The 19,843-nt window shown below is 34.2% G+C and overlaps 1 protein-coding gene across 10 annotated transcripts in view; it reads right to left on the reverse strand.

Annotated features, from left to right (window-relative positions):
- The window catches only part of LOC126852400 (pleckstrin homology domain-containing family G member 5-like), a 113,534-nt gene that overhangs the window by 41,085 nt on the left and 52,606 nt on the right, over window positions 1-19,843 (reverse strand). The window contains exon 2 of one of the 10 annotated variants that reach the window (XM_050597186.1): window positions 6,600-9,787. The exons of the other annotated variants lie outside the window; for them this stretch is intronic. Coding sequence (XP_050453143.1) covers window positions 6,600-6,644 — 45 coding nt within the window. The 5' untranslated portion in view covers window positions 6,645-9,787. The remainder of the gene's footprint in view (window positions 1-6,599; window positions 9,788-19,843) is intronic. 10 annotated transcript variants of the gene reach the window in all.

Raw genomic sequence — 19,843 nt, forward strand, 5'->3', positions numbered from 1 at the left:
GCATGTTTTTGCTACACTTATTATTAGAGATTGTAATTTATTTAATAAAAACAAATAAATATATTTTTATTAGAGAAATGATAGGAGAAAAGTGTAAGAGATTCTGGTAGTGTGCTTGTATTGAAAAAGCCTCTGTATAAAAAAACTAATTCTCTTTAATGAAACAAACTTTAATGAAACTTAATTTAATGAATTAGTTATTTAATAGGATTTATGTAGGATCTATGAGAGACAGATATACAAAGTTATACAACTTTGTAATTCCAATGATATCATACATGTGCATAAATCACAAGTTACCGTTTTCGGAATTAGATTGCATGTGATTGAATATAAATTCAACAAGTCAACTAAAATCGCGTCTTATAAATTGATCCAGGTCTCTAATTTTGTTAGATATAATACTGTTCGCGGTAAATGTATATGCAAACGTATCTACTTCAGCGGTGCTCCGCGACGCAAGCACTTTGGTTTCGAAATTAATGCTTTCCTGCTCCGACATGCGCTCTTTAAATCCATGAATTTTATTCATTCGATTTGTATGCCTGTTTTATCTCGCTCGTTTTATAAATATTTTAATAATTCAAGCAAAACAATTCTTTCGAACAAACAATTCACATGTAAATGACTACTTTTTCATCGATATAAAATTTGTATATATAACTTTTGATTGCGCGAATAAAAATATATATGTATATGCGTGGGACGCTAATAAATTTAAAAATATAATAAACTCGTATATTATACAAGTTTATAGACATTTTATATCTCTTCTTGTACGTCGTTATTAATATGTTCCCCAGACAGAGCTATTGTTCGATAATAATGGACTACGATTAGAACATTAACCATCCCGAACCGTCCACCTATAAACTAGTTCATATCATCGAAGACTATAAACGTCCGATGCTTCAATAAACCGCAATAGGCAAGCCTATTCACGTGCTAAATTTTCAAGCTAAAGCTATTCAAATATTTGCTAAAAATTTAACAACTTTTTAGAATATCGATAGATTTTATATACGGCTCACAAAAATAATCGTCCTGTTATTTAGTTTGTAATTACACTCTTTGTACATATTTCCTACACTCCTTATATTTTCATTAACAAATAACACGAATCAAAGCGCAATCAAATATATGATTATTTAATTCGTTTTGAAGTAGTAAAAGAAATAAAAAATTTTTATTAAATCGATTAAAATATTATCAAGTTATTATTCTGTGAAATTTTATTTGGCATTTTAGTATGATTTGCACTTGACATTGTAAACATCTTGATTCATATCAGAAATCAGCCCCTACAGTATTTTCATATGTCATATGTCGGTGTTTCTATCTGTTTCTCCAGTATTAGATGAGAACGTTAAGCTGGCGGTATAATAATATCGAGCTTCATCTAGCGTAGTCTTCACGAGCGGCAATGTAATTTCAAGGTTCTCCTCTGCGCCAGCTGTGCTAAATCTAGAGAAATTGGGCACACTGCAAACGCCCCGACCGCAGTGGCTTATGTTTTGCGATCGTGCAGAATTAAAATACGAGCAATTTAGGATAAAATTAGTTTGTCCTGTGCTTGCTGATAAATTTTATGATAAAGACAAGACGGAATTCTTTTCGTTGATGGAACTGAAAAACAATCGTAAAATACACATATATTAAAGAAAACTTAATAAAATTGTCTTTTTCTTAATTAAGACAATGCAGCGTTTAATAGTAAGGATTAAATATCTGGATAAATGATGTTTTTTTGAAAAAAAAATTGAGAAACAAAGATAATTGTCTTATTTTAATTAATGAGAGACAAAAAAAAGCTTAAACTTAAACTTTACTAAATTTTAACTTACTAATATCTTGGAATTATCTTTTCTTTATTTTTGCTTTTATTTTTTACAATATTATTTCTATTTTGTACAATATCTCAAATCATCCCATATATTGGAAAGTACTTTATCATATTCTATAAAATATTTATAAGTAATATTTGTAAGTATAACGAAATACGCGCAGCTTATGTGTATGTTTTATTGAACTTGGACCGATGCGATGCAGCAGGAAAGCAACGTATTGCATAAGTGGAGATATGGCTCGGGGCTTTATTTCGTCAACGTCTTATCAAGAACACAAATACGTCGCCAAGGAGATGGTATGCAACTACGAAACTTGTCAACTCCGTTAAATAGGGCCCGATTTATAATCTCATAATCGGAAAATTCTATATCAAAACGCAAACTAGCTTCATTAAATTGCCCGCCGTATCTTCAAGCGTGATCGTAATTGCTCTGAGAAAGTAATTAGCGCACGTCGTCTCCACGCGATTTGTCATCATTTATTACCTCGAAACGAAAAATACTATAATTATTCTAAACGTTGTACAATAGGAAATTCAAATAACGAAACGTTCTAGGGTGCGCAGTTGCGGGGTATCATCATGTATAAGTAAGCTAAGTAATCTAGCTTTGTAGAAACTTCATTATATTAATCATTATAATTATTACGACTTTATAAAACGGATGGAGAAGCATTTCGAGAGATATAAATCTTTTTTTTTTTTCTTTCAATCTCGATCTATTTCTACGCATGTATGTACATATGTAGGTTCACAAAAAAAAAAGAAAAGATATGTACTTCTGCACGCGATAGATAACATGTGATCGATGATAATAATTTCAATTCTCCAAGGAGAAAAAGAAATTGAGTTCAAATAGCTCGGAAATGGGCGAGTCTGGCGTTTAAGCCGATATATTTCTCGAAATTGAGAAGCACTGTTAAAGTCGATAAGATTTGATGGAGAGGCAAGGTCTCGGCACGGAAAAGTAGAAAACCTGCGGGGTTTAAGCCTAGCTAGGCTAGCTGGCATCATGCCAAAGATTATCCCTTGCCATCGTTCGCTTTCGAGACTTCATAACCGAGGTGAGTGAAATCGTAGATCGTGTATACCGACGTGTCATCAACTCCCGCCGAACCCTTCCGATCCGTATCTCTCTCTCTCTCTCTCTCTCTCTCTCTCTCTCTCTCTCTCTCTCTCTCTCTCTCTCTCTTTCTTACTTATACCCGCCCATATATTTCCGGCCACCCATCAATCTCTCGCAAAACACCATCTCTTCCCTTCCGTTAGACGAGATGGCCACTTGATGGTCGATATACTCTCCCTTCTAGATCCCTTCCTCCTTTCTACTTTTCTTGCAGTTTCATATTACCACTGTGCCAACGGAATTTTCATTATCGTTTCATAATCTTTGATGGACAATCAAGTTATAATATTTTTTATTAAAATACAATGTTTTATTTTATAGCTTCGCTTACGCGATTACGCTAGCGATTGCTTCGATTTTCGAATGATATTATACGTGGCTATTTATTTTTAGAAATTATACCTTGCGTGACACGCTCTGTGATGAATTCAAAAACTACCACTAATAAAATTATAAAAGAATCGTCAAGAATAAGAAATGGTTTTGCCTACGCTTTGTATCCACGTGTTTAAATAAGTAACGCATTATTCATGATTTTGACGTATGCGAATGGTCGAAAGAAATGATTTATCCTTTTCTCCCCTATTTTTCTTTCACATTATTCTGTAGGAAATGAGACGAGCACTCGATATCACAGATATATCATCACTTTCGATGACATTCTGAGATCTTTTTGCAAAATGTGTTATGCGGAGGAAAGACAACATTTTTATATCGTAAGATATTCATTCAACTACTTTAGTAAACTAAAACGTGCGTATTAATATCAACGATATATAAATAATTTTTATATCATTCGAATAATGTTAATAACAGTCTAACGTGACTTTACATCGCATGGCATTTCATATTGAATAAATTAAAGCGATTAGTAATAATACTTTTTGACAATCTAAAATATTTTTAGTAAATACTGTTAAATTTATCGCTATTCTACTCCTTAAAATTGTATTTCTGGAATTGTACGTTAGAATTGTTTTGATTAAATACATAAAATGCAATTAATTCAACTTATGAAGGATAAAGTTCAGTCGTGGGGATCTATTTTTCTCTTACGTGACAGCACACAAAAAGCAAATCGAAACGCATTAAATGCTTGTCACATGCATGTGTATTTTGTTTCATCTATGTTATCACGTGACATTTGTTCGATCTAATGCTTTCAAATCTGGGTCAGGGTAAACAGATATCTTTGACCCGTAATGTCACTATTGTTCAAAAAAGCGTTTGTAATAACACGTTATAAAGCAAAGAAAAGAAAAAATAAATGTACTTTGAAAGAAAATTTACTCGGAATTTAATGATTGGAGTTATATGTTTATTATCTGTCTAAATTTGCAGATTTTCGAAAAACTTTACTTATGATAATCAAATTGAATCCGCGACAACAATAATAATAGAATTGCATTATCAAAATTTTACCGTAGCAGTTGTGTAAATTAAAGTATGTGCGAACATCTCTTTTCACACTTGCTCTGAATTGTCTACTTGTCTGAAAAAATAACGACTACCAACGACTTTTTTTTTGTTCACAAAGACGGCGCAATACAATGTTTGATTTTGACAAGAGGTTCTTATTAAAGTAGGTAAAGTAGTGACGTAATAAGCGCAGGGATTATGTACAGAAATTTTTTTTACGGATACATTTTAGTTACGAAGCAGCCTTTTATCTCCCGGTGCATCGCAATCAATTATACAAATCGTTCGTTGCATAAACAATGATACGCATGTTGTTTATGCTTTGAAAAAAAATTTCCGTCATTTTATTTTATATTTTATCTCTAAAGAATGTCGCACTATAAATTCAAATAATGTACTAGATAATATGCTGTAGCGCTCGGCATATATCATTTTTCCTTCATATACGATAACATTTCGAATTTAGTATAAAAACATATGACGAAAATTGCCAAAATGTCAAACTTAACTCTTTTCGTTGAAAAGAGCATCGTAATGATACATTCTAATGAATAATCGGTATCTTTAATGTTACAAATGTTAACAAATGTTCCTCATCTGGATAAGAATTATCATTAATTATCTTTAATCGACCTCTACTTACGCGATAATACGATCGCGTGCAAATATTCTAGCGGTTGTAGTCGAAGAGCGGGTCATCGAATACAGCTGTTACATCAGACAAAAGGTCGCGGTGCAAACAGCGCGATAATCGATTAGTCGGCGAGTTATATCACGCGTATCGCGACTGAATCCACCCATACCTGATAAGAAAAGAAATAAAAAAAAAAAGGAATAGCCAAAGCGAAACGTAGATTAGAAATCACGATGGTGTTGTTTAATCGGAATGATCAATTCGAGCGTATTCAGGCATAGCTTGATTGATATATTCAGACGAACGCAAGTGTGCGAAGCAGCGAACGAGATAACTCATCGCGTTATCGGCGGTGTATTATATGGTGAAATTTCTGTAATCTGGGTCGACAACTTGCACCTTGGAAAAGTAGTAAGACATCTGCCTAAGATATCTACTAGCGTGTAAGTGGTCTGATAATTAATTTAATATTTTCTGACAGTAAAGTATTAAATGTTTTTTGTGCGTAAATTTTTGATTACCGCGTTTCCTCCAAATCACTATCTTCCGAATATGATCTTCAATCAAAAATGTGAAAAGTGTGGCAATCGGAAAATTGTTCAATATTCCGTCTGCATGGATATTTTATAAAGAGACAATTTGTTTCGCGTTTCATCATCGGAACAGGATGTTCTCGTTTCGAGCGGCTCGTTGACGAATAATGTACTTCTCGGTCGACGTAATTGCGAAAACAACTATAATGGATATCCGATCCGGGCGATAGCACTCGTTGCGGAGTGTTAAAGGATTAATTATTGTGATTTACCAGACACACACACACACACACACACACACACTTTGTGGTAATTTTTAAATTATATACCGAATTAATGGCGCATCATGATTGTAATAAAACCTCATAGATGTACGATTAATGAGAGAAACGAACAATTTAATGAATTTAAACAAATTAAAAAAAGATATTCATCTCTTATTCATTTATATAATAATTTAGTATAAATAAATATATATTTTAATGAATATTAATGAAATAAATAATAATAACAATGTTATATGATTAACACAGATAAAACTGGAATCTATGAAGAATTGTTTCGCGATCCTTGAGAAGATTAAAATAATAACACATTTCTTGTTACACTTTAAGTAGAATGATAAAAGAGATATATATCTCTCTCCTGTCTCGTGTTTTATCATATAAATCCGGATTGTCCTTTGGGAGAAGGAATAGAATCTAGGTCTTAGATCCGCAAGGCAATTATCAGTTTCTTTTATCAAGTCAAAGCGTCCGATTGGTTTCGAGTTTTACGTGGAAACTTTAAAGCATCTTTTTACCTTGGTGACATCAAATGTTTCTTTTTCGTCAAATGTTTTATTCGGTTAAATCGGCTTAAAAAGAAGTAGTACGCCAATATAGATTGCAGCGATTGCAATTTACGACAAGGGAAAAAAGTTCATCTATATATATATATATATACTATTAATTCTTATATCGGCCACTTGCGAACCACAAGCTATAAACTTGAAAAAATTGAATAGAAAAAGTTCCGGTCTATTGGTACAATCGAATTTACCTGAACACGTCCCATCGGCGGCGACACCACCAGGAAGATCCTCATGGCGGCCTTAAGGAAGTCATCCTGATTACGATTAGTCGTTTCCTGCAGAGCGGCCTCAGATATGCTGGAACTATTCTGAGCGGTCTTGCGGCGCACCTTGCGCCTTATGCTGCCGACTAGCTTCCGCCAATCTTGCCCAGTACCACCGGACGACGACGACGCGGTACCGGCACCACCTCCGCCCCCGTGGCTGGCCACCGCATCCTGCTGGCCGGTCGCCGACTTCTTCGAGGGGCTTAGATCGCGACTGGGCCGTCGGCTCGGGGTACCGCGGCCAGGGGGGGTCCCTGCGGATGCGGACACCGTGGTGCTATCGGTTCTCACCACCAATTGCTCCCCGGTTACGAGGGCGCAATCGCCGCTGGGACTCGTCTTGTCGCCGCTACCGCCGGGCCTGACGGGCCCGCACTCCCTTCTCAGACCCCCGTTTCTCTCGTCGCACGAGGCGATCACGGGGTGACGCGATCGACTACCGCCACTGCTCAATCGGCGTACGAGGCCGCATACAAGGCCGCTCTTGCGCGCCGTCGAGCCCTCCTCTGGCACTTCCACTCTCTGGCTTAATCGGGCACTGATTCGGAGAGAGATTCCACGACGCTGTCTCTGACAGCTGTGACCCACTACCGTTTTCTTTTACTATCAATCTTCTCTTTCTTTTCTTTTTTCTTTTTTTTTTTTTTTGTTACTTCCTTATTGCAGTCCTTTTTATCGAGAGACGCGAAGATGCACAAGTACCGCGTGATAATTTCTGCTCTCTTTCCAATGCGCTGTATTCTTTCGTGCTTCGCACTGTACAATTTTTACGGGCGCACGTTTCCTCTCGAGGCGATTTCCAGCCGCAGTATTTCTTCGTCGTAAATTTTACAACCTATCCCCGTAGTTCTTCCGCGCAGAAAACATAGGAACTGATGTAACATATATATATCGCCGCGCATCAAGCCACTCGAGCTATTCGTGTACTTTCCTCCGCGCTTCGCGTTGCATCGATTAAGTTTCCTGCTCCAGTTTCAGCCAAGTTTCCACTGCGTAGTTTTTCAACACCTTTATCTTTTATTATTTTTTCAACACACTCCGAAATATTTGTCATAAAGAATGCTTCAAAGCGTAAAAATGAAATGAATGGCGTCGGTGTTTGCGGCAGCCTATAATAATTAAGCTGATTGCATTAACAATGACGCATTGTTTCCAGGCAAGTTCAATTTTAAATTTCTTGTCACGATTCCGAATAAACACATCTCGTTGGCTTCAAAGATACGATGTTTCCGCTGGTGCAGATAACGGAAACGCGGTATGTTTCTTAACCAACATCATTAATCTGCTTTTTTTTTTAACGTCTCATTTCTAAGATTCAATTTATATTCGCAACAAGTTTATACAGTTGCTACAATAACGAATCGTGGAAATTTCTCCTTGCTTCCTTTGTGATGAAATATTCATTCAGACGTGGTAATTAACAACATAAGTGTTTCAAATGTGAGTCTCGAGTTTATTTTTCCTCAAATCTCACGCAGAATCTTCAAATTTCTAATGGTTAATAATGTTTTAAAAATTAATAATGCTTTAAACGTCATAGTTCGGTATCTAAAAAAAAAAGATAGATGTTTCTATTCCCAGACTTTTCAGGCGATGAGATTATAATAACGTAGCTTCTCCGTAGCAGAAGACACAAGTTGGAGATTTTTAAAATGCCTTTTCGTTGAGCAAGTATTCCACGAAAAAGCTTTTCATCTTTCACGTCAAAGTTCACGTTTCGAAGATTATGGCCAGCTAACTCGAGAGAGAGCACGTATTCCTCTCATGCTCGTTTCTATGAGATGTCACGTTCACTGCCTCGCACAAATGGAAGGTTACATTAAATATACGTGAGGGAGCAGGTATCGTGATTACGACTGATGGATCGATTTTCGGGGTTATCGACACGGCTGTCAACGAGCATGCTTCTTAGGCTTCTTTACGCGTTTTCACTTGTGGCGAACTTTCAGCACGCCTCATCTGTCACGTCTTACTACGATCTCTAGTAGCAGTTTATTTTCATGCGATTTCTCCGCTATGAAAAATTTTCCGCAATGTACTTTGTAATCTAATAATGTTTATTCGCATTTATTCAAATAATTATAGAATACTCAAATTGATCAGGTATATCTCATTATGCAGTTGTTTCAATTTCATCTTGGAGAATTTCATCCATGGATTTATTATAATCTTGTTAATCTTATGAATTTAAAAAAATTATCCTTACTGATAAGATATGACAAATTATTACAACGTTGCGTCCTATTCGTCGTAAATGTACTTTTTTGGTTCGGTATTTGAGAGATCCAGGAGGATCCAGAAATGACAGATGCTTAAGCTCTATCTTCGTTATGAGCTTCATGGGTTTGCTTCACATTAATCTCAGTTAAATCATCGCCGAGAGAACTCCGCGCGCCGCTCATATTACTTTGCTCAGGTATATTAGATTACGAGGTACATGACGTTACTGAATGTTCGAGAGTGAAATGCGGATTAAACGGCGATATTCTTGATTTCGCTCGCGGATCACGTGATCTTGTACCGGGTATGGGCCGGTACGGCAAGTCGAACGATTACAACTTTAATTGGAATTTCCTTGCCAAGTAAGCTGCGGACTGTTCGGAGAATCGGATTAGTCAGTGAAAATCTGCGGAAGAGATTTGTACTGGTTGGGTGCGGTTGAGAATCGCACGGAGACAAAGCGCGATTGCCCCAGCTTGGTAATCTAAACGCCTATTGCGTAAACATTCAATTCGCAGTGAATATGCAGAGAAAAGCTCGTTGCTTTTTCGAGTTTGTTAATGGCGCGATTCGGGCCAAGGGCGTTCACGTATCTCGAAGGGTTTGCGAGGTAGGTTGCTATCCTTCGAATGATCGATCGGCGTTTCAAGGCTCGCCGCTGATGAAATAACTTGCCGCGATCCCTTGGACTTTCCCGCCGAGAAGTCGATCGAACCTTTTTTAGTCGGCAATTATTATCCGCTTTTCAATAGCGTGATATTTCTTGATTATACGCTCCTTTTTCCTTCGTAATCGCTTCTCTTTTTCTTTTCAACTCTCTTCGTGTTTTCTTCAAAGTATTAGAGCACGTTCTTTAATTTGCGATGACAGCCTGATGTAATGCCTGGCATCTGCATAACGAATCGATTCTGTCTATTAAGAAGTTTATTGCTAAATTACAAAATGGGAGACACGCCTGATACATGAGATATAATTGCAATAAAACGGCGGAAAATCGAGTCTCGGGAAGAAAAATTAATTTTTTTCAACTTTTTGCATATGCTACTTAATGACTTTATGTTATTATAACACCTTGATAATGACACTTTGTATATTTCTATATACTTAAAAATTTTCCTTTTACATAGTGTAGTTTACACGCACACATATATATATATATATATATATATTCTGTATTATTTCTTATCTTGAAATTTACAAACAAATTGAAGAGATTTTTCCAGATTAAAAACTTTTATTTTAGTGTTATTTTTATTTGCAAAAATGGACTTATACTAGCGAATAGAAATTAGCCTTCAATCTCATTATTCCTTCATTTTCGTGAGACAATGTGAAGAATCCACAATATTGGATATCACAAAGGACATTTTGACCTACCCTGAAGGCATTGATAAGATCAATTGCAAGATATTCGGTTAAATGATTTTGGCACGGATTAGTGGCAAACTCCGGTCATATCTTGAGGTTACAGCGATGGACAAAGACGCGCCATAATGCCAAATAATATCGGTTACAATACGCTTTATTCATAAGATGTCTCTTTAAAACCTAATCATTTCATTCGCAGATTCTGTAATTAATTTAAGATCGATTTCTCCTTGTAGTAAAAGTTTAAAGCGATCTCTTTTCATTAGCTAACAATAAAATTGGAGAAAATTAAATATTCAAATATTCAATAATTATCAATGTATAAATTTAGATTGACAGCATTAAATATCATCTAGCTAAAGTAAAATAACAATGAGTAATGAAAAGTAGAAGATTTTCGAATTGTAATAGCATTAAAACACAACCGCGGTATTTATGGCTTCTATTGTATGCGATTATAAACAAAATTCTGTGAAGCCATGCCACGGATATTATGAATATTTCCATCTCATTATATTAATATAATAACGTTTATACCTGATTATATTGCCTAGCATGTTACCGCCAAATGCATTATGTAAGCCCCGTAATAAATCCCTTTGCTATTTTATTAAAATATTCGAAATAAACGTATAATTAATTTAATGAAATTACAGAGAACGAAAAATTTTTACTTTAAAAAAGGTATTCATGAAATAATTTTATATCGCGTGAAAATTTTATTAAGTCCTTCCTTTTTTTTTGGTTTTACACATTTTCATAAATAAATAAAATGTAAATAGAAAAAGTTGAAGATTCGAACAAATGTAGTACAATTATTAGAAAAACAGGATAAAACAACGAAAATAGTAACAATATGTTTTTCGAGTGCAATGCAATTTGAAAATCAAACTAGGAATATGATTTTGCTACTCGGGTCTCAAATACCTTTGTGAGAGAGAAGGGTGCCACTCATGGAGACTAATTAATCGAGCGTGTGAGCGTTGAATTCAGGTCACCGAGCAAGATTCGGCGGTTGAAGTTGCATCGGCACAATCTCTGTGAGATTTAATTGAGATGTGAGATTTAAGATATCACGTTGAAAATATTCACGTTTTTGAAGGTCATGTTCTTTCGCTTCATTTTATAGAATGAATGGGAAATATGGGACGACGATTTTCAGAGAAATGTGCTGAAATGTTTCATCGAAAATTTCACACGCAATCTCTCTTGATTTTAATGAGATGCAAAAGATTTTACATCAAATTATTTGTTATTTAAAACATAATTAACAAATGTTTTGTAAAAAAAAAAAAAAAAATTTTGCAATCTTAATGCTTAAAAATAAAACTTGGTACATTTTCAAGTGTGTATTTTGATTTTGATTACAATAAATCACTGTCTTCAAAGCATTTCACACATGTGACTGTGCTGCGTTAATCCTTTAACACGAAATAACTGAGATACTGTTAGAGAATGCAAGTTACAATCTTGACAAGCAAGTATTCTCATCTACAAGAGACAATTAAAATTACTTTAGGACACTTTAAGGTACGCGTGTCTTGGCTCGATAAAATCACTGAATATAGCCTGAGACTCGATTAATTTCTCACCTGATATAAGCGTAATGGCATGATTTATGTAAAAAATGATCATGTGCACGCATTAACGAAATTCCGAGCGTACCTGATGAGTGTTGCAAAGAAGTCGACATGCATCCGGAATTTCAGTTTCGCGAGACATCGGGACGAATGCTTACTCGCATCGAAAATTCTCGGCTAAATGTCAGGAATTCGCGATCTGACTTTCCCAAATGGTGAAATTCCTATCATATTACCTGTTATGAATCCTCCATTACCAATTTAACTGTTTCTCTCGACGTTTTCGCGAAACTGAAATGGATCAGTGTAATAGAGAGATCACGAATCAAAATTTGTGTACGTAAAATAAGTTTTTTTTTTTTTTTAACTAAATCGGTTTCTATAATATTTTTCTCTTTTTTGATTTTTCTAATATTATCAAAATATAATTATCGCTTTTATATTATTCGAAATAAAATCACATCGATTTCAAGAATTTAAAAGGTCCTCGGCAAGTCGTGATCTTTTTAATGACTCGATGCAATCCATTTATGTCAGTTTGCAGTGACGTTTCGCTTTTTCCTGCCATTAGCTAGTCAGGTGTAGAAACGATTAAAGATGGAAGAAGAAAATTTAAAAAACTGTTTTTTGCGCAAAGCGAGGACGGTTGCTTTGACTCATCCCCCTCACTGGAAATCTGTGAGTCATCGTTTGTAATGAAAGAGCTTCTTCGACGCTTCATTTTTTATAAATATACGTTTCTCCCCTCGCACCCTTCTCTTTCCGGAAAAAATTTTAAAATCGCATTGTAATAAATCATAGATTTTTTGCAACCATTCGTGTCAAAACTTATACAAATATCTTCAATTCAGAAAAATCTGAGACCAACAAAAAGTTACCGCTAACAATATGTGATGAAATTTTTCTTTAAAATATATTTTTGAAAAGCGGTAACAGATCATAAAAAAAAAAAAAAATTCACTACACTGTCATTTTTAAAGAATAAAAAAAAAGTGCAACTTTCAAAGTACATACTTTTGAACGAAAAATCGCTCGTGTCTAAATGAACGTCCACTGGGCATGTTGTTAATGGAACGAATGTCAATCTCAATATCATTGAAGAGCCTTCTATTGAAAGTCGATCATTAAAACCGCGTCCCAGGTGGTACGACGTGAGCGTTTCCCCATTGTCGCGAAATGTCACATAAAATGCCGCACGCGCTCCTAAATATTCACTTGACGAGAATTAATTACATTTTCTCGCGCAAATCCCGGTTTTCAGTGCAAATTTTCGTCCAGTACCTTTATGCGCGAAAAGACTGAATTTCCCAACACGAAAAAAAATTACTCGAGTATTGTATTCTTTCATTTGTTAGCTCGCATTTCAATCGAGATATTTTATATCTATGTAAATAACACAAAAGCAAAATTTATAACGGACAATAAAATACATCTGATTTCATATGATTTATATGCATCTTGAATTATTAACTCTGATCCCTTTTTTGAATATTGCGATTCGCTGCACAATATAGATCACATTTAAAATGTCGGTATTTCATGTAAATTTAAAATTTCTAAAAGTGAAAATTATAAATTAGATTAATATTATTTCTTAATTAATATGTGCATATGTTTCTATCTCCCTTTTTTAATTAAATGCAGAAATTATATGAGTATATCTCTTGTTAGCATTAAAAAAATATATTTCTCAAAATAGTCTCTCGCACGCATCTATTTATTCCCCATTTCGTGTCCCCAATCTCTATCAAAGCGGAATCATCAAAATTCCTCAAAATATACAAGAATTTGATTCAGAGCGAGCTGATTACGTTTTGCGTGATCCAAAAAGAGAGTGTCTTCGTTGAGACGACTCGTTTACGAAAGAAAAGTGTATGTACGTGATTTTCTTTCAATGAAAACGAATTGCTCAGGCTAGATTTGTCGGCGTACTTCGGCAGCCAATAAGAATCGATACCGGGACATTGATCGATTACGCGATTCGCGACACGAAAAGAAAAAAATTGATGACTCTCACTGATGCACTCTCTCCCCAATTCTATTTTTTCTATATCGACATTTCTAGCGTAAAGGAAATTTGTAGGACGATTCATCCATTCAAGATGAGACAGAATCTCTGACACAATGATGAAGAATGAATATATCGATCATGTCATCAGGTGATATCTTCATCAGACCTACCCTAATTAGCTTTTCTTCGTTTAATCTACTCTCTGTGGACTTTAACGTTCGATATAATCTAATATAGAACTATTTATATAGAAACGTAATAGTCATTCTATCGAATTCAAACAAGACTATCACTAATAATGGCACGCAAAATATTCCGACGCGAGACTTTTAACTTATTTCTCGCACCAACAAACAAGGCGCAATAAATTGCGCAATATTGCTCAAGAAGTTAGAAAAAAAAAGGAATACGTAGTAAAACCATCAAAACTTTGCAATAATCGCATACTTTGCATTCATTTTGAATTTCACTCTTTTCAATTCGGCTTTCACCGATTTTCTCGAAAAACATTCTCTCTTCCCACTCGAAACGAGTTAATCTCTCTTCGTCATTGCCGTCCAAATCTATTTCCAGCTTGCATAGAAAATTTTTTCGCGAGAGCGGGTGTACTGATTTTGCGATTGATTCTTTATAGTTGGTAAAAATTTATTTTACCAACTGCGATTGGTTCTCTATAGTTGAAAAATTTTTTAAAAATTTTATTTTACATTTAAAAATTTTCTGCGACTCTTTTTCAATCGACAAGTTTTCAATCGACTGCATAAAATACTGCCGCATCGCTTTTAAGTATTTTATTAACGTCAAATCGAAATAACCGCAAAAGTATTAATTTTAATCGTGATATAATAGAATTACTTTAAAAATTCTATCACTAGTGTTTAGTCTCAATTTTTAAGGAATTAAATTTTATGTAAGGTATCAAATTTTTGTGGTCTCGTTATCGAAATGCCAATAATATAAAAAAATTAAGCTTTTTATATATATGTGATGCAAATAAATAACAAATTTGACTTAATTCCTCAAGCTGCAAATAAATAAGTTCATTATCTAAATTATTAATATTTGTAAAATTATGTTTATTATTGATCGAGATTCAGTTTTTAGCTTTTACAGTAAATTTTATTTATATATATATGAAAATTATTCTATAAAACGAGTGTTTTATAGAAATCCATTACTCGGACCTTGTTTGTATGATCTGAAAGTCAAACGATAACATCGGGTGTGTGTATGTGACGTCAATAATGAGAAACCATGTACAATATTTATCTGTTGAACTACTATTTTGATTGCCTAGCCTTGCCGTCATTTGTAATGCCATTGTAGATTAAAATCTTGAAACAATTTATGTGAGTTAAGAAGTTTATATAAAATGAATATGCAATTTAAAAATAAACAATAAAAGACCTTCGATAAACTTGTTTCCTCAGAAAATTCGTGCGCCAACTTTCGAGACTTTTGAGCGATCAATTTTGTTTCGGCGAAACGATTGGCTATTTTCCCATTTCGCTTCGATTAGCGATTAATCTAGCGTATATTAAAGTTCGAGGCTTCTCTCTAGAATCTACGTTATACATTTTTCGCACACCTTCTTCGAAACTTGGTAAAATAAGCTTGCGTCTATCAATTTATCTTCAAATATAACTAAATTTGAAAACTTATAATTTTGTATTTTATGAAGACGTTGACGAGATAATACACATTCTAGTGGAGAAGCGTAATAATCAAATTTTTTAACATTATTGTAAAAAAAAGCTACTAATTTTGTTGTTTTTTTTTTAAATAATATTGTAATTTAAAAAATAAAAGTTTATTCGCATGCGAATAAAATTTTAATATTGTATATCTTTTTCAAAGTAAACACGTTTTAAAATAAAAAAATATCCGTTTCATAATATCATATGTCTGAGAGATTTTTGTTCAAAATGTATAATCATTTAAGATGTATATTTCAATATATATTAAATTACACACACGTAAACACATATTCTATAAAATTGGATATTTTCTACGCTAGTAGAAATATTCTTTCGAATCGATACGCAGCTAAATGTAAGATTGCATGATCCATCGCACACGGACACGGACACGCCTTGACGCGTTGAGTGAGTCATTACGCGCGGGAATTGCGCGGGCATATGGTGGCGTCGTTTCGCATAAGAGACGCTAATTCCGTTAACGTGCAAATAATATCCCTTATATTAAAATATTCGTGTTCGCCATATATGCGCGAGATTGAACGTAAATGATATTCGTCAGCTTTATTGTAAGTGATATTCGCGATTCTTTTGCAGAAACGCGAAATTGAATCTTTGGCTTCGAGTAACGCGGAATGCGTGGAAAATATCCATTAGACATAATTTCAGCTTTGCTCGATTGTCAAATCGTGGATATTATTTAATTGTCAATATATTTGTTTCACTAGCCACGAATCCGTTCAAATCGAGAATTGTGTTGAAAGAAAGATATTAAAGATATGAAAAGAATATTGCTATTAAAATATTAATAATATTAGGATTATTATATAATAATATGAAATCATTGCAAAAGATATTAATAATATAAACATTTGATGGAATTTTAGCTAAAAGTCAAAATGTTAGAGCAATTTTATATGCGCTGATACATATTCGAAATGTAAGATTCATCGCGTTTGGGGCAATTGTAATTTCACGAATGTCGCAACACGAAGGTTTCTTCCGAAAATAGCAATCTAGCACTGATGCATCGCTACTCCATACGTAGGTCGCGCGACACACGACAAGTGAAACACATGTCATAGAGCGACAGAGAGAATCGAAATTGCGGTCTACGCAAAATGACCACATTGAATGCGGCACGGATGGGTAATAGAGAGACAATGTGGGACAGGATTGAGTGCCGGAACTCAGGGCGGCATAAATCAGTTTTCAATAAAGCAAAACATTCAATATCGGCCGCCGCGCAAGAATGCAGCGCGCCGAGATCTCTCGCGAATATATGCGAACGTCAGTGCATCAACAGACGCATCGCTCTGAAAATTTTCGCGTACGCACGCATTGTGATGAGTCCACGCATTTAATATTCCCATGACATTTTTATCTTGCATTTGCATTATATTTTTCTCATTCGAATATGTAGTTTGAAAAAAAATTCTCTAGCTCAAGTGTAGATGCAAGTTTTGTTAAACAGACATTAGTGACAGAAGTTGCATTACAAAGATTTAATATTAACTGAAGAAAGTAAAGTTAGCAAAGTATCGTATGAAGAGGATAACTGTAAGCTTTCGCGATGCAATAAAATTCCAAGTGTTCGCAAGGAGAAATCTTCGGATTACTCAAAAGTGTAAAATAAATGATACACTTTCCTACAATAATGTACATTGAAATCGGATATACAGTAAAGTCAAATAATGAAACAGTTATAATGTTTAAAATACAACAATTTGATATATTTAGGAAAGCCTTCAAATCGCATTATTTCAATACATTATTAGAACTCCTCGCACATCGACAGACATTTGTCACGCAACCTTGTTACGATAATATTGGACTCCTTAATGACAATAACTGCAGAATTGTTTCTTTTCCAGCGCGATTGTTCCTATCCATATACAAAAGGCGTACTATCTCCAAGTTTTCCAAGCCAAAAAAATCATGGAAAATGCCGATAGTTTGCAATGAGATGGAAACTTCGAATCACGAGGCGATTTTTCGTTTTCCGCGAGAGAGAGAGGGAAATGTAAATCGCTCGGCGATTGTATCTCATAATTATCGATTGTGTCGTCAGCTGTGCGGGCTGGTGAAGCATCGCCATCGCAAAGTACAACTCCGCATGCCGCGCAAATCGCCGCGAAATTGATAGTCAAGCTACGGACGCGAACAGCATGTGCCAGTTTGCCAAGCGGTACCAAGCATATTCGAGATACATACGAACACAATCCGCGTGTTTAACGGCTCACGACTCTAGCGGAGTCAAACGACGAATCGATAGCGAATTCGATCGAAACGAAGAACGGTGCGCGTTTTGCTGCCACAGAAACTCTTAATTTATGCAGTAGTCTTGCCCTACGCAATCTTTTCCTCCTTGTCGACAGGTTTGTCTGTCGTAAGCGTTAGGTATGTATAGCCACCGTGTATAGACATATATAATATTTTTTTTTTATATATCAACATATATATATATATATAATTAATAGATTTAATTAATATGCATGTTAATTAATAATATTTCAAAGTGTAACATTTTTAGAAAGATAAATAAATTATAGTAGGGAAAATTATCTCACTCTGTAAAAAGATAATCCGATAATATAATGCTCACGTCAGAATTATTCCAACATTTATATTATTCACCTGTATATATAGCTCTGCGCAATGTTTTTCCGAAAAATACAGTAAACTACGATCATTCAGAGAGAGGAAGTTTGAAACGGCTTCATTTACAACATAACTTTATAACAGACGGGATATAATTTAGTACAATAGAATTCGAGATTTGATTGTTCGAATATATCATATTGAAATGTTGCATGGCAATTAAAAGCAGTGAAAAAAAATGGCCATCGGCAAAACATAATCCAACGATCGAGACTTACCACGCGTATTCACGTGCTGTAACTGATAATCCGTGATTGAAAAAGGCGCTATATAAATACAGATAAACAACATAAAAGGGATATTTCAGGATTAAAAAATTGACATGCTGCTCCACGGGTTAAATTTATATTGACGTTGCATTTCTCTCTCTCTCTCTTGTTCTAGTCCAAGTTATCTCCAATTGTGCTTTAAATTTGCAACATTAGCAAAATTTCCGCTTGCAATCCACGCAAACGATTTAGTTATTGTTGCTATAAGCTATATCGATTTAAACTTTTTAGCGCGCAAATCGGAAATAAAACATTTGCAATCATGCATGTGGATGCCGTGTTGAACGTTATGTTCTGGAAATATTTTCTCTACGGCTATTACGGGATAAAAAGTAGACTATATATATCATGCACGGCAAAATACTAACCGCCATGGAAAATAATACATGTTTTCTTACTTTTTTCCTCCGTTTTTCTGCCCGATATATTAAAAGCATAGATTAAACTTTTGCTTCCGTAAATTCAGTAGATTTAGTATTTATATGCATAGAAAATATATATTTTGTTATATAATCCCTCCTTTATATTCTTGTTAATACTTTGAATAAATTCTCTCTCTCTCTCTCTCAGTATACAGACAATAAATAGTCGTATCGTAAATGTATGTGTAATTTTGTAAGAAATATGTTTCTCTTTCTCTCTATCAGATTTTCGTTAAATAATCGCTATTATTACTAATGAAATTTTATATTAAACTTTTGCCCATTATTTTTAACAAACTAATATAAATAACATTGGTATTCAATATTTAAAAAACATTGGTATTAAATATTTAACATAATAGTAGCTTATAATTTTTATTGGTTCAGTAAACATGTTGATAAACTTTTTGTTATTCGGTGATTACAAAAGGCTCATAATCATAATAAATATTTGCTATAAATGAGAATGGCAAATATTTATCGTCAAATGCAAATCATTCATTAAACATATTGAATGTAAAAATTTATAAAAGCTCTGGCTTAATAAAAATGTAAAGCATATGTAGGCAAATATTTATATGAGTATTTAAATACTAATATTTTTTACTCGTGGATGAGTTACCGCAGAGTTTCTGCCACAATTGTAAAAGCAATATATCTTTTGTAAAATTAAAACTAGATATATATATATATATATATATATATATATATATATAAACTTTTTTCTTCTCTAAAATTTGTTTTATCAATTAAAAACTTTTACAATATTTTTCTCGATACATATGATAAATAATCGAACATTCTTTTCATCGTTGCTCGATCACTTTCCAAAAAAACTTATTAATCACTAATGTTACTCAATTTTCTCTGCTAAAAATAACAGACTCGATTTTCGATATTGTGAATCAGGCGCGCTCGCATAAACATAGACGAGATAT

Source organism: Cataglyphis hispanica, chromosome 10 (assembly GCF_021464435.1).
Source record: "Cataglyphis hispanica isolate Lineage 1 chromosome 10, ULB_Chis1_1.0, whole genome shotgun sequence".
NCBI lineage: Eukaryota > Metazoa > Arthropoda > Insecta > Hymenoptera > Formicidae > Cataglyphis > Cataglyphis hispanica.